Genomic DNA, 15,392 nt, shown 5'->3' on the forward strand with positions numbered 1-15,392 from the left:
TATAATAAAATTAAAGAGGAACCATACTCCTTGCATCATGTGTAAATAATAGATGTTCAGATATTCTTGTAAATAAAACGCCACTCTTAGGTAGAAAATTAGGAATTAGGTAAATAGAACACTGAAATGAATTAAGTATTAAAGGGTTTATTCATGAATATACAATATTAATTATATTTAATGAATTAAAAGAACGAATTGTTGACATAGCCCTCGACGTATCGATGCCAAATAAAGACACTTCGGTACAATGTTTTCGATTTCGTAAAGAAACGAAGATATAAGAAAATCTTTCAAAACTTTCAGTTTTAGATCTACCAACCATACATATCGATGTTATTTATAAAAATAAGAACGATTAAATGTAGTGTAAGAATTAGAACTAATAGTCAATATTACAAGACCTTAGGCTGTTTAACAGTTTTAAAAAAGTTCATTTGATAACAAAAAGTTAGGTTAAATTTCAGTTTGATGTCGTTTGCTTTCGTCGTACGTTCATTTGACTTCGAGCTTTTGCTTTTGAGAGTATTTATATAAATATTATTGTTGTTATTAAATGGTTGCCAAGAATCATTTTGGAGATAGAACAACACTTGGATTGTTAAACATATTTAATACATATTTAAACAATTTTATTTTTAATGTCAAGGTCATAATAATTAAAAGATGTAGAAAATGAACTAGAATTTATATTGACATGATGAGCAACGTAGCATAAAATACAAACGAGGGCACTGAGTACTAAGATGTATTGTAATAAAATTGTGAATTCATCGTATTTATGCAGCTCTTGGAAAGGATTTATATTCTATTTATTAGAGCAAGGCCTGAATGTCCCGTTTTATTTTATCAATTTACAGCTTACTCCAAAATATTCGAGGTAACCTAGAAATAATACGCCATCTTGTATTTTATTGTTGTGTTGACGTTGGCAGATGGCAGTAGTGATGCAGTGTACATATATAGCGTATAGACGACTATCGTATGTTATCTCCATTATATTATAAAAAATAGTAATAAAAATTATAGCGATAATTATTATTGTTCATATCATAATATTAATAATGATGCTGAAACCATTGTCTTCTTTCTGAACAATTTCTAAAGTTATTAAATTAAAAATAAAGAAATTGCTAATCCGCATTTGTTTTATTTTGTTAAGTCGTCCTCATAAAAGTAATAGCAGAGGAGGCGAAGCGGTGATTTTTGGATTTACTCGAGCGTGACAAACATAAGGTTGTACCTTGTACCCAACATAGTAATCCTGCCATAAATGAAACGCTCCATGAAGAGCCGCGCTTTTAGATACTATGTAAAAAAGTGGGTTATTATTATACTAAAGTGCGTCAGATTAAAACATGTTGAGTTAATTACAATCAGACAAGTCTACATTTAAAATTTTAGCCCGCTCAATAAAGTCAAGGTGGGGTTTTTATCCTAGCAACTTTGTGTCTCTGCTATTTCCTTATGAACCATGCAAATTGACAGATAACTATAAGATTTAGACTTTTCAGGTAATTAACTCAGGTTGAGTTCTTAATCTGATGCGCTAGACCAATTGTTATAAAATAGATTTTTTTATTTACTATCTTGATCGGCTGCTCTAAACGTGCGGCCTTATAAGGAACATTTCATTTGTGGAATGTGGTCATTAGGATTGGGGGCAAGTTTCCTCCCTTAAGTTTTACTGCCACGCTCGAGTAAATTCAAAAGCCCCCTGCTCCACCTCCTCCTACTAAAAGGGTCTTCGACATGAATTTCTGATGGTACAAAAGGCAATGGCAAAAAACAATGTCAAGAAATAAATTTATTTCAACCAAAAATAAAACAGAAGTTAGAAGAGAACTAAAATGGCAACACAAGTAAATAATTATAGTAATTCAATCTACTTCTTCAATAACTGGACCATCGGAATTCCTCTGCTTTCCACTTCCTGCGCCGTGCAGTTTCATCATAATCGGAGCACAGAGTTTCTTTACTTGCTTCAGTTTCTCTTCGTACTCCTCTTTTTCTGCTAAAGTGTTGCTATCTAACCATCGTAAAACTTCCTCACACTTTTCCGTCGCTCGGGAGCTTTCAGAACTATTGAGTTTGCTACCGGCTACATCTATAGCTTGTTTAACATCGAATACATAAGTTTCTAGTTGATGTCGAGCAGCAATCCGCTCTTTTTGTTTATTATCCTCATCTTTGTACATCTCAGCATCTTCAAGCATACGCTGTATTTCAGCTTTAGAGAGTCTTCCTTTGTCATTCTTTATGACTATATTTTTACTCTTGCCAGTGCTATTTTCTTTAGCGGAAACGTTAAGGATTCCATTTGCATCAATGTCGAATGTAACATCTATTTGCGGCACACCGCGAGGTGCAGGAGGTATTCCAGTTAGATCGAATGTTCCTAGAAGACTATTATTTTTGGTCATTGCTCTTTCGCCTTCATACACTTGAATGTTGACAGCGGGTTGATTGTCTGAATAGGTGGTAAAGGTCTGAGAGTGTGTGCATGGAATCTTAGCGTTGCGCTCGACTATCTTTGCCATAACACCACCGGCTGTTTCAATACCCAGGGATAAGGGGGTGACGTCGACTAAAAGCACGTCCTGAATCTTGGAATGACGCTCGCCACTAAGTATCGCAGCTTGAACTGCTGCGCCGTAAGCCACAGCTTCGTCCGGGTTAATAGATAAGTTCAGTTTTTTACCATTGAAGAAGTTTTGTAGTAAATTCTGAATCTTAGGTATGCGAGTCGAGCCGCCAACCAAAACAATATCATTAATGGAGCTTTTGTCCATTTTGGCATCGTTTAAAGCTTTCTCCACGGGTTCTAGTGTGATGCGAAATAAATCAGCATTTAGTTCTTCGAATCTTGCTCGTGAAATTCGTGAAAAGAAGTCTATGCCCTCGTACAGAGCGTCTATTTCTATGTTTGCTTCCGTACTAGAAGAAAGTGTTCTTTTCGCTCGTTCGGCAGCAGTACGCAAGCGACGAAGCGCTCTTGGGTTAGATTTGATATCTTTTTTATACTTTCTTTTAAATTCGTCAGCAAGAAAGTTAACGAGCCTGTTGTCAAAATCTTCACCGCCTAGATGAGTGTCTCCAGCTGTAGCCTTTACTTCAAAAAGGGAACCTTCATCAATTGTAAGGATGGATACATCAAAAGTTCCACCTCCTAAATCAAAGATTAACACTTTGCGTTCGCCTTTTAAATTCTTGTCTAGACCGTAAGCCAAAGCTGCAGCGGTAGGTTCATTTATTATTCTAAGTACGTTTAGGCCAGCGATAGCTCCTGCGTCTTTAGTAGCCTGTCTTTGAGAGTCATTGAAGTAAGCAGGTACTGTAATAACGGCATTAGTTACTTTGTTGCCTAAATACGATTCAGCTGTTTCTTTCATTTTTAGTAGCACCATGCTACTGATTTCCTCAGGGGTGAATACTTTAGCTTTTCCTTTAAATGATACTTGAATCTTGGGTTTCCCGTTATCATTGATGACTTTAAAGGGCCAATGTTTTATATCTTGCTGCACAGTAGGATCGTCATACTTTCGCCCAATCAATCGTTTGGCATCGAAAATAGTATTATCTGGGTTCATAGCTACCTGATTTTTCGCTGCATCTCCAATCAGTCGTTCCGTGTCAGTGAACGCAACATAGGAAGGAGTAGTTCTGTTTCCTTGATCGTTTGCTATTATGTCTACATTACCATGTTGCCAAGCGCCTACACAGGAATATGTTGTTCCCAAATCTATACCCACAGCAGTCATTTTTTAATTTAAATTTTTATCTTTTATATGTTTGAAGTTTCCTTGAAATGTTTTTAAACGTGCAAAAAATTTAATACCATTTTTTTCTATCTTCAGAAGACTAGTTTTCAACCAGCAATTTTCTTATTAATTAGTCTGTTAATACTTCTGTACTAGCTAAAAATATAAATGGATTGAAAAAAAAGAAAATTATTCATTAAGAATAATAATAGTTTTTAATTGGTTATTTAACTCATTAAATTAATTTGCACCTCAGTAGGAGCGTCCATAAAATAAAAATATTTCAAGATAGGCAATAAAGATTCAATCATTGGCAACACAAAAAGTAAATGTCATAGTCAATGTGACATTTACGAATTACGAGACAAATAAAATTAGAATTTTTATTTATCTAAAACAAATTAATTTAAATGATACTTACTAAATGTTATTAAATAACTTATGTGAAAATTAAGACACTACTGTCGAAAGAAGCTTTGGAGCATCCTATTATATTTTTTCAACGATTATTGTTCTTCATATTTCTAGAAACAGTGCACGAGAAATCAAAACATAACCTAATCATATGTTTACCTATGTTATTAATTCATAAACTACAATGAGATATGCGCAATTAGTTGTTGGTCCTGCAGGAAGTGGAAAGGTATAATTAGTAATATTTTTCAAGTTGCATTTTTTTTAAGTTTAAACACGTAAACATCACACACACAAAAATGAATTCAAGGCATTATCCTTATATCATTATTTTAACCGATTTTTCTTTTTTCTCAGTCAACCTACTGTTCGACGATTGTTAAACATGCAAGTGATGCCAAAAGAATAGTAGAGGTTGTGAACTTGGACCCAGCGGCTGAACACTTTGATTATGAACCCCTTGTGGATATCAGAGAACTTATCCACTTGGATGACGCCATGGAAGATGAAGAATTAAAGTTTGGACCTAATGGAGGCCTTGTATTCTGTATAGAGTAAGAATAAACCAATTCATTTATTTGTTTTAAAGATCTTTGCTAGTTTGTTGATTCAAATTTCATTTTACATGTTCAGAGTCAATTCACCTGGTGATTTCACTCTCATCAAAAACTGGTATTGATATAAAAAATATTAGTGCCTAACTTTTCTTTTACCCAAAATAAACAGCATAAGTTATACTAAAATATTTAAAGATGGTATTATTTTTTAATACTTATTCCCTTCCAGAACGCTTCTGGAAAACAGTGATTGGCTCGAGGAACAATTAGGAGATGTAGATGATGACTACATTCTGTTTGACTGTCCTGGTCAGATAGAACTGTATACACACCTGTCTGTGATGCGCAAGATTGTGGAGCTGCTGGAGAACTGGAACTTCAGGATATGTGTTGTCTTCCTTATTGATTCTCAGTTTATGGTTGATGGTGCTAAATTTTTATCAGGTAATTAGTCTTGTATGATGTAATATTAGCACATTATTGTATAGAAATGTTCTTATATACAGCTGTATAAAAAAAACAATATAATAATGTTGAAATGCATATTGTCACATCTGAGGAAAAGAGTTACATCTCTTATGACATCTCAAAAATGAACTTTTCTTTGGATCGGTTCTTCTATTTTTCTATTCTTCTTTTGCTTTCTTCTATTCTCCGGTTTTTTATAGCAGATTTTATTGATTTACTAATATTTTACTAGTGCTGGGATATGGTTTATAATCATTGAATGGTGGACTTCGAACTTCGACTATGTGATTGGAAATCCATACCCTTAACCATTAAGCTATTGGTGCAAATTACTTAACAACTGTAATGAATTTAAGTATCTTACAACTTCTTTACATTTTCCATCTTATGTGTTCTTTTAATAGTGATTTTGATGTTATTTTAGATTAGAGGTGTCACTCAATTTTGCAGAGGGCCATATATAACATTTTTAATTCGTAGGTGGGCCAGATTGAAAAAAAAATTGAATTATTATAACATTTTATTTATTAAATTAGAATCGAATTAAGTGTAAAAGCTCTTATAAACATGATTCTTCTTTCTGTGACACATTACGATCGCGGGCATGACTGTTTTAGACATAACTGTTTTAGATAATCTAGAAAAATTAATCTGACATGACTGTTTTAGATAATGTAGAAAAATTCTAACAATTTTAGTTAGTCAAATTACTACAGATTTTATTATTTACAGGGACAATGGCAGCACTAAGTGTTATGGTAAATTTAGAACTGCCTCATGTCAATGTTTTAACCAAAATGGATTTGCTCACCAAGACAGCCAGAAAACAATTAGACAAGTAAGTAAATAATAATTAATCTTTATTTTTTTGAAAAATTAAATTTATGCAGAAGGTAATGTGTATCTAAATGCACATTATTTCCTATCTGTTGTTACTTTTTACATCATGTAATGTATGAGTTCTTGCTGAATGCACCAGAATGCACAACAGTTACAAAGGTTTTCAATAGTGCTCGGAATTAGACAAAAACATTTTTGACTACAGTTGGAGGGGATGTTATATTTGCAGTGCATATAATTGAAATTATCAACTGCTAAATATCAATTTTTGATTGTTTTTTCATAATTATTTTTCTTTTACAGTTACCTAGAACCTGACCCGCATATATTGTTAGCTGATATGAGAAACGCTCATTCAAAGTGGCACGAGAAATATGCAAAATTAACAGAAGCTATCGGTGAAGTCATAGAGAATTTCAGTCTGGTCCGTTTCTATCCGCTAAATATAAAAGATGAGGAGAGCATAGAGAACATACTTATAACCATTGACAACATAATCCAATATGGCGAAGATGCGGATGTCAAAATACGAGACTTTGATGAAGAAGATGATAACGTTAATTGTGATTAAATAAAGCTAAAAAAAATGTATTTCAATATTTTATTTCGTTTTTCATTTTTTTAATTATTGTAAAAATACTTAAACTATAAGTAGATAAGTAATCAGAACTTTGCCTTTCTACTAGTTTAAAATTTACTACAACATTCAAAATTTAACATAACTTATTGATAGTAACTTAGTATAGTCCAGTCGCGGAGCACGAAGAATTTCGTACAATGACCTCTTTACCTACTGACAGTGGTCACAAACATTTTTGTATTTAGTGCGGTTTACATGAATTATTTGAAGGAGAAAGAAAATTTACCAACTTATGATATATAGTTACTATTATTATATAAATTATTTATTTAGATTTTATATTACAAGTAATAAAAAATCTAGACAAGTATTTACTAATTCGGCAGAAAAAAAATCAAAAATCAGAATCCGATTCCTCTGTATCGGAGTAACTGCTTTCCGAAGACGTCTCGCCTGTCACATTTATTAGAAAAGAATCAACAGTTTTGTCTACATTATCATCTAGTCTAGCTAATTTCGATACCTCTTTTTTTACGTGACTGATGCAATTTTGGTCAAGCAAACCAAGGACTTTTTGTCGTGACTCAAATCCAACCAAAACCACATTATGAAAATAAGAACAAACCTTATAGTCTCCAGTAAAAGGTTTACAATCCCTGAGGACGGCGGCCATTGTATCTGTGCGAGCGAGACTCATTGTATTTACGCGGGAGTGACAGAGACAGGTAATGACAGTTCAATGTACGAAATTCTTCCTCCTCCGCGATTGGACTTTAGTAAGAATTAAAGGAAGTAGGAATAACTCTTCCCGTTGTTAGTTTTCAACAGAACAATTTCTTATGTTAAGATGTGCTATGAATAAAAGATGAACATTTTAATTAATATAAAAAGTCTAAAAGTAACTTAGAATCTGAAAAATATACTGAACATCGTTAGATTCATGCTGAACACATGCCACATTATCTGTGATCATATAATTTGTTCAGTTGTCATCATTAGCGATGCTGAACACATACCGGCAGCAGCCGAACTGCAGCAGAGCACCGTGTGACAGCAACGCGGAGCCCTCCCATGCACCACCTCCACCAGCGGCTGCACTACCACACCGACACTCCTCGTCTTCTTCCCACGAGGGACGGACTGTCAGAGCACCATTGGGCCTAAGACAGGCTTAACATTAGAAATCTTACTAATATTATATCTGCGAATGTATAGATGGATGGATGTTTGTTTGAAGATATCTCTGGAATGGTTCAATGGATCTTGATGAAATTTGGCACAGATGTAGAACATAGTCTGGAATAACAAATAGGCTATTTAATTAAGTTATTTAATTTTATAACTTAACTTATAACTTGACACAAAGCTGTTAATTTTTCGATGCTTTTTAGATTAAAGCACAAGAGAAGTCTTCCATATTGATTATATATTAATTTGTCACATGATTATTGTCAATTTACTGGCGAAAGACATAAGTTAAAAAAAAGTGTAATTTTGATGTTTTTTTACTGTATAATAGCTTCAACACTCAGTCATTATGGTTACTAAGGCTCTTGTGTACATTAAAGGAGAGCACTTAATGACTCTGGTGCGACATTAACATACTGTAAATGAACCTAAGTATTTACCTGCGCGGAGGTGGCTGTCTGTTGCGCACTAGATCTCTAAGTGCCGCGGCTCGCGCATCCGCCTCCTGTATCGGGTCGGGTGCTGCGCCCTCGGCCTCCGCCGGGCGCTCCGCCCCCACATCGCGCGGCGACCAGTCGCACGTGTACAGCACACCGTTCACACGACTTCCGAACTCTGAGTAGTTGATCAGCTCAAAGTGACCTGTCACCTGGATAAAAGAGATAAGAATTAAAAAAAAACTTTTTTTTTTCATGTAATACAACAGTCGCCCGCGACTTTAACAAAAATTAAAAAGGAAATATTCAACATTCCGTCAAAGTTTCAGATAAAACCCGGAACAAATGCAACTTTGCCGATAAACAGATAGATCAGGATTTAAAATAAAATAAAATAAAATGGAGGCCTAATTTTAGTCCTCTTTCCCTTCACACCCTTTTCTTACAAGGAAAGGATGGGAAGGGGAGGTGGATTTGATGGAGGAGATGCAAATGAAGCACGAAAAGAGAATATTTAATATTCTCTTTTTGTGCGTCTCCTCTTTCGTCGATTGAGGGTAGGCAACGCATCTGTAATTGCGAATATCTATGGGCAGTGGTCACTTCGCCATTTCGGCGAATTCATGTGGCCGCTTTCTCGTTTGCCACCTTATAATATATAAAAAAATGTTTTTATTATAAATAACACAAAGAACGATGTACATTTTCTTCAATATTACACACAAACACTCTAAATTAAATCTATAGATTTATTTCTCAGTAATATTATTGGACTAGCTTTTACCCGTGACTCCGTCCTCGCGGATAAAAAATAGAAAACAGGGTAAAAATTATCCTATGTCCCTTTCCTGGTTCTAAGCTACCTGCCCACCAATTTTCAGTCAAATCGATTCAGCCGTTCTAGAGTTATAAATAGTGTAACTAACACGACTTTCTTTTATATATATAGATATAATCTTGATGACATGTTCCAAAATTATACAAACGGATATCCTATTATAAAAAACACCAAAATTAAACATTGAATTGAGTATTAAAAATAAAGTTACTTGTAACATGAATGTTGTACCTCATCACAGAATATGACAGCGTGTTGTGGTGAGGCTTGTCTGCAGTGTGGTGGCAGAGGTACATCGCAGCCATGTGTACCCACTGACACACTCGACAGACGCATTGACACACCACATCCGAACCTCGCCTCTCCACCCTCTCTACATACATACATACATACATACATTGGTAAAGATAACAACACAATTATCTTACTTCGGAACAGTGTAATCACTATATATCCCCACTAAGAGACTCGGAGAATACCCTAATTTAGGGGTAGTTATCCCAGTACGGATCAATTTTACATATATATTTGAATTTCTACACAGATATGTACAAATTGCATAATGGATAAATATATATAAATGAAAATACGAACAAAAAAATTGGCACATGGATTCGAACTCAGGACCTTATTTACCAAGTGCTTAACCTCTGACTTTCATACTAAGATAACTAACCTGTCAACTTTAACTGGTGTGAGCACAGCGCGTACTGGGAGATGTGGGTGGAGGGCGCTAGTGTCGCGGGGCGTGGCTTGTGGCGCTGGGGGCGGAGCTCCCCACACCAGGCGGGCAATACGTTCTCTGTCTGCACGCGCCAGCAGCTCAGAGGGTAGGGCTGCGCGTCTCACACCCAGCCTGGCCAGTCGGGCACGCTCCACCCCACCCAGCAGCCGCGCCCCCGCACCACCACCACCACCACATCCTCGCCATCGCCCCACTACTGCCTCGCCACATGCTATCTGTTACACAAACTTTAGTTAAAACTACAAGCAGTACTACTATATGCTGTATGCCGTTTCTAAGGCCATTTAAATACAGTGTAAACTCTTTATAACGAAACTCAAGGGACTGAGCATTTTTGTCGTTATAGAGAGTTATCATTATATGGAGTGAACAAAAAACAACCAAATTAACAAGATAATCTATATATCTATACATATAAAAGAAAGTCGTGTTAGTTACACTATTTATAACTCAAGAACGGCTGAATCAATTTGACTGAAAATTGGTGGGCAGGTAGCTTAGAACCAGGAAACGGACATAGGATCATTTTTACCCGTTTTCTATTTTTTTTTCCGCGCGGACGGAGTCGCGGGTAAAAGCTAATATACCAGAAACAATAATACCGATAATAAATATTTACTGTCTACAAATACGAACACATTTCTTCGTAATAGAGATTAGCGTATCGCTATAAAGAGTGTTTCAATATATGGGTTTTAACGCAAACCAACCAAGTTGGGCTCACTTCAACGTTACAAGGAGTTTATTGTTATAAAGGATAACGTTATAAAGAGTTTACACTGTATACCTTATATCCAGGCAATAGGGTCGTAAATCATTTGTTACAAATTTACACTTAAAACCTTTATTTCTCTTTTTAATGACTAACTACCAGGAAAACATGACTTATGAAATATATTTAATCTAAAATGTACTTTAAACTATGGAAATAAAGCATAAAATTGATTGAAGACATTGCAGATAAACCTGCTGCAGCTGTTGCCAGGCGAGCAGTTTGACGAGACGGTCATCCAGCAGGTGCAGATGTCGGTCTACTGCAGCCAGCAGCTGATCGACACCTGCATCACGCAGCTGCAGACGTTCAGGCCGAGCTGAGCGTGCGCCGCCCCACCCCCAGCGCTCAGATACACGCCGCCTCTTCACTTTACTCGTCAAGTACTCAAAGTCTGAGTCTGATAAATCGCTGGATGAATCCGCTTTTTCTTCCTACAAAATTTCACCGAAATCAGCTAAAATCTAGCTAGAATCTTCCTGAATCTCTTAGTCATGGTATACCTTCTGTTGCGGAGCTGTAATGGCTTCCAGGTCGTCGTTGGCATCATCCTCGCTTGCGGGGCGCAGGGGGCAGGCACCACCCGAGTACTGAGGGCACTCGGTGTTCATACAGATGCGGTGCTTCTCCTTCACACCCTCCTCATCCTCAGACTCAGAGTACACACCGCCTAACTTCAGCTTCTTTAATACTGTATACACATTAAACTTTAATATACAAGTCGACTTGTCTACTACATTTTAGTAAGTCAAAATCGAGTATTGTTTTGTAACAAAATTTAAGATGTATGGAGATATGTCTTTTTTTCTATCTGTTTGTTACCATATAACTATGGAACGGCTTAATCGATCTGGATCAAAATTTAAACAAAGACAGATTACAATTTGTAATAGAACATAGGCTACTTAGTTTTACTTTTAAATTAATTCGAAAGAAAGACTAACGATTGCAAGCAAAATGTTAGAAGGAAGTTACAGTGGTAAATCCTGAAACAACAATATTTATTGGGTACACGAATGGGTCGAGTAGACCGGTATATCAAAGACCACGAACACACAGAAGACAGTCGTGAAGTGGAAGCAATTCCGCGTTTCGTCTAATAAGTGTTGTGCCGAAGGCCTTATTTTAGTCCAATTTCCCTTCCGACCCATTTCTTAATAAGAAAGGATGGGAAATAGAAGTGTATTTGACGGAAGAGGGGATGCTCAGGAAGGGCAAATAACCTCTTTCTGTGCATCCCCTTCTCCATTCCCTCCCTTCTCCATCTAATGTCTAAAGGCAACGGTTGCCTCGCTATTGCAGCGAATTCAGATGGCTATTTAGTCGTTTGCCATCTTTTATGTAAAAAAGTGCAACATCTAGTTAAAAACATTTGTCTGAGAGTGTGTTCACATCTGTGAGCTTTTATATTTAGTAAGTGTTATTATTGTGTATGTACCATTGTTACAGCGCACATGTTCGCGGCGGCTGGGCAACAGTGGCGGCGGACGACGGTAGTGTAACCTCACCATCGACGGCACCACCACACGCCCACGGTAACCCCACACCTTCATCCTGACCACATCACAACATCACAACCCACCCACATACAAGATACATCTATCATCATCAGCTCACAAAGTCCCCACTTAGGGGCTCACAGCCTACACTAAGTTAGGGGTGACTATGTCATAGTCAACCACGCTGACCCAGTGCGGGTTGACTTCACAAATATCATTGAATTTCTACTCAGATATGTGTAGCATTACGATGTTTTCCTTCATCGTAAGAACGTCAGATAAATGTACATATGTAAATCGAAAATTTAAAAACACATTGGTACATGGAGGGAATCGAACCCAAGATCTGCAGATTGCAAGTCAAGTGCTTAACCCCTGAGTCACCGATGCTCCCCACGACATGCATAATAAATATCAATAATAACAAAATACTTTGTCCGATATCACAAACACATCTTCAGAGACAAAATAAGTTATAAAAAAACAGAATAAATCAGAATTTTTTTATTGGAGTTTCAACAACAAAAAGATATGTTAAAACGTTGTCATATCTTACATAATTAAAGGAAAATCCGGGGTATGTTGAATGTGGTACAAACCTGAAAGCGGGCCTGGCTCTCCTGGCACGTCGTATGAAGTCAATCTTGATGGCATGCTGGTCCACCGGCTCTGAGAACTTGTCCCACAGCGCCACACGCTCCGTCGCTGATATAGAGTTCACCAGCTTCCAGTCCTGAAGTTACATCACTAACATATCACATTTATATAACTAGCTATCGAATTAAAAAAAAATAAGTAGCCTATGTCTTCCTCCAGATTAAATTTGACAAAATCCATTGAACCATTAGAGATATCTTCAAAAAAAAACATCAACTTTAGAAGCTAAGCAAAACATATTATGAATATAATATGGAATTATACAATCTAGATTTTTTTTAACTTACAATATAGTTCTCCACGTGATTAGGACACATCCAACGCCCTGTGGGTAGAGCGGTCAGCGGTGGATCTAGACAATCCTGTGCCAAAAGAATACTATATGTTATGGATATTTCTTATCACAATAGCGTCTTGTAGTAATGAAAAGTTTCAAACAAAGTAGAAGATCAAATAAGTGGGCAAAGTGTTAAATGTAGCAAAAAATCACAGAAGTGAATAATGTATAGACAATCACATGAGTGGGCTAAGTATTAGACTTAGTAAACAATCACATAAGTGGGCAAAATATTATACCCAGTAAAGAATCACATGAGTGGACAAAGTATTATACCTAGTAAACAATCACATGAGTGGGCAAAGGATTATACCTAGTAAACAATCACATGAGTGGGCAAAGGATTATACCTAGTAAACAATCACATGAGTGGGCAAAGTATCAGACCTAGTAAATAATCACATTAATAGGTAAAATGTGAGACTTAATAATCACATAAGTGGGTAAAGTGCTGTACCTGGTGGAAGAGCAGTGGGCAGTAGTCACACTGCAGCAGCGGCGCGGGCTTGCAGGTGCCCCGGCACACGTAGCATGCTTTAGCCGGCAGCGGCACGCATCCCCACGCGTCCACATTCACCACTGTCGCATTGCCATTCTTACTGCCCTCTGACATAACACAAATTTAGTGATTCTAAATTATTTTGTAGGTCATTAGAAAAGTTACATTAAAGTATCCTAAATTAGAGAGTCTGTGGCTCAGGGGTTAAGCACTTGACTTGCAATCTGCAAGTCCTAGGTTCGAATCCCGCCATGTACTAATGTGTTTTTCGATTTACATATGTACATTTATCCAACATTCTTACGGTGAAGGAAACATTGTGATGCAACCGTGAAGTCAACCAACCCGTATTGAACCAGCATGGTTATCTATGGCCTTATCACCCCTAACTAAGGGTATACTCGGAGCCCCTCGATAGGGACATATAGTGAGCTGATAATGATCATAAAATTACAGCAATGATTACAGCGCTGTGGAAGACTTATGTTATAAAAATCTATTAAAAAAATGTTTTTCAAATCAATAAAAATTGATTTTTTAATTTTATTTTTATTATGAAATAGCTAAAGCATACTGAGTTCAGATTGTTCAACAAAAGATTACCTTTTTCAGTTCCTGGAAATATCAATGGAATTCTCATTTCTCTCGGCAGCTCAAACTGCTTTGGGTTCATAACTTTAGCTGCTTTGACAAGAATCTCAATAGGTGTGAGTTCTTTCTTCTCTTCTTCAGGCTCCTTGCTGACTTCCTCTGTTTCTTTATCTTCTTCAGACTCTTTGTCACCTTCTTTATTCTTCTTCTTAGCTGATGTGCTAGCTCTGTTTATCATATTACATCCAATATTGTTAGATATTGCTAAGTTAAATAAAAACTAGTTAAAAATCTATATATTGAAAGACAGAGTGATTTCTTGAAATCAACTATATCAGTGCTACTGACTTGCCTAATTACCTAGTTCTCTTCTCAGTATCAGATTTGTCAGCGGGTGATTGAGCTCTAGAGCTCCGTGCTGATGGCTGCTTCTCATCTGCTGCACAGCACTCGCGGCACAACCACAAGCCGGTGGGAATGTCGCTAACATCTAATGGTGGATCACTGTAATATGATGAGTAATATTTATTTACTTCAAGCAAATGCAAAACTATAAAAAAAATTACATTCAATATGTTACTATGTACTATATTATAATTTTTTTACTTATTCCAAAATTACTTACTAGCATCCAAGATGAAAGCTGGCCGGACAGCGATCGCAACAAATTAAGTCACCTCCTTCGCCACAAGCGTCGCAGGAGTCATGATTGTGACCTTTTCCAGGTCTTTTATAATACGGATGTTGAGGCTTTTTGGGTTTCGGAGGGATCAAATCTTCATCGGGTGGCTTTATTATTGCCCTTATAAACTGAAATTCGTCAATATTTATTTGAGATATCTATAGCTTGGTATAAGCAAGTATTTTGGCCGTTGTCGAATAAGAATAATTTTTTCGAATAAATAAAACCGTTTAACTAATTTACTTACCGGCATAAGACCACCGGAGGTGTCGAGATCATACGAAATGTTAGACATTATTAATATAGAAGACAAATCAAGGAAAGGAGGAATAACTGTTAGGATATCAATAATATAAAAAAAACTTCAAATGGAATATTCATTAACTATTAAATATATAAACATATTTTGATTGTTTTATTTGGTCCCAATTTTCACAGTATAACTCGCATATATTCAAAATTCTAATATGCAGGCTAAGTTTAGTGCAATAGAAACCAAACGAAAACAATTCAATCGGTAAGATGGC

The 15,392-nt window shown here is 36.3% G+C and overlaps 3 protein-coding genes across 3 annotated transcripts; 1 reads left to right on the forward strand and 2 right to left on the reverse strand.

Moving 5' to 3' along the window:
- Positions 1-1,880: 1,880 nt before the first annotated feature.
- On the reverse strand, positions 1,881-3,795 carry LOC106713054 (heat shock protein 68). Its single transcript, XM_014505759.2, has one exon. It carries the CDS (start codon positions 3,759-3,761, stop codon positions 1,881-1,883), a length of 1,881 nt encoding a protein of 626 aa, XP_014361245.2. The 5' UTR covers positions 3,762-3,795.
- A 429-nt stretch (positions 3,796-4,224) lies between these two features.
- LOC106713067 (GPN-loop GTPase 3) lies at positions 4,225-6,621 on the forward strand. Its single transcript, XM_045683053.1, has 5 exons — positions 4,225-4,404; positions 4,533-4,729; positions 4,962-5,176; positions 5,933-6,038; positions 6,344-6,621. Exons 1-5 carry the CDS (start codon positions 4,360-4,362, stop codon positions 6,609-6,611), a joined length of 831 nt encoding a protein of 276 aa, XP_045539009.1. The 5' UTR covers positions 4,225-4,359; the 3' UTR covers positions 6,612-6,621.
- Positions 6,622-6,966: 345 nt separating this feature from the next.
- Positions 6,967-15,378, reverse strand: LOC106713029 (PHD finger protein 12). The gene is made up of 14 exons (XM_045683054.1): positions 15,113-15,378; positions 14,809-14,993; positions 14,544-14,687; positions 14,196-14,410; positions 13,551-13,699; positions 13,044-13,118; positions 12,699-12,832; positions 12,039-12,154; positions 11,104-11,291; positions 10,795-11,034; positions 9,760-10,043; positions 9,315-9,456; positions 8,249-8,457; positions 6,967-7,780 (listed from the first exon to the last, which is right to left on the reverse strand). Exons 1-14 carry the CDS (start codon positions 15,158-15,160, stop codon positions 7,603-7,605), a joined length of 2,307 nt encoding a protein of 768 aa, XP_045539010.1. The 5' UTR covers positions 15,161-15,378; the 3' UTR covers positions 6,967-7,602.
- Positions 15,379-15,392: the final 14 nt, after the last annotated feature.

The sequence above is a fragment of the Papilio machaon genome, chromosome 21, assembly GCF_912999745.1.
Source record: "Papilio machaon chromosome 21, ilPapMach1.1, whole genome shotgun sequence".
NCBI classification, from domain to species: Eukaryota; Metazoa; Arthropoda; class Insecta; order Lepidoptera; family Papilionidae; genus Papilio; species Papilio machaon.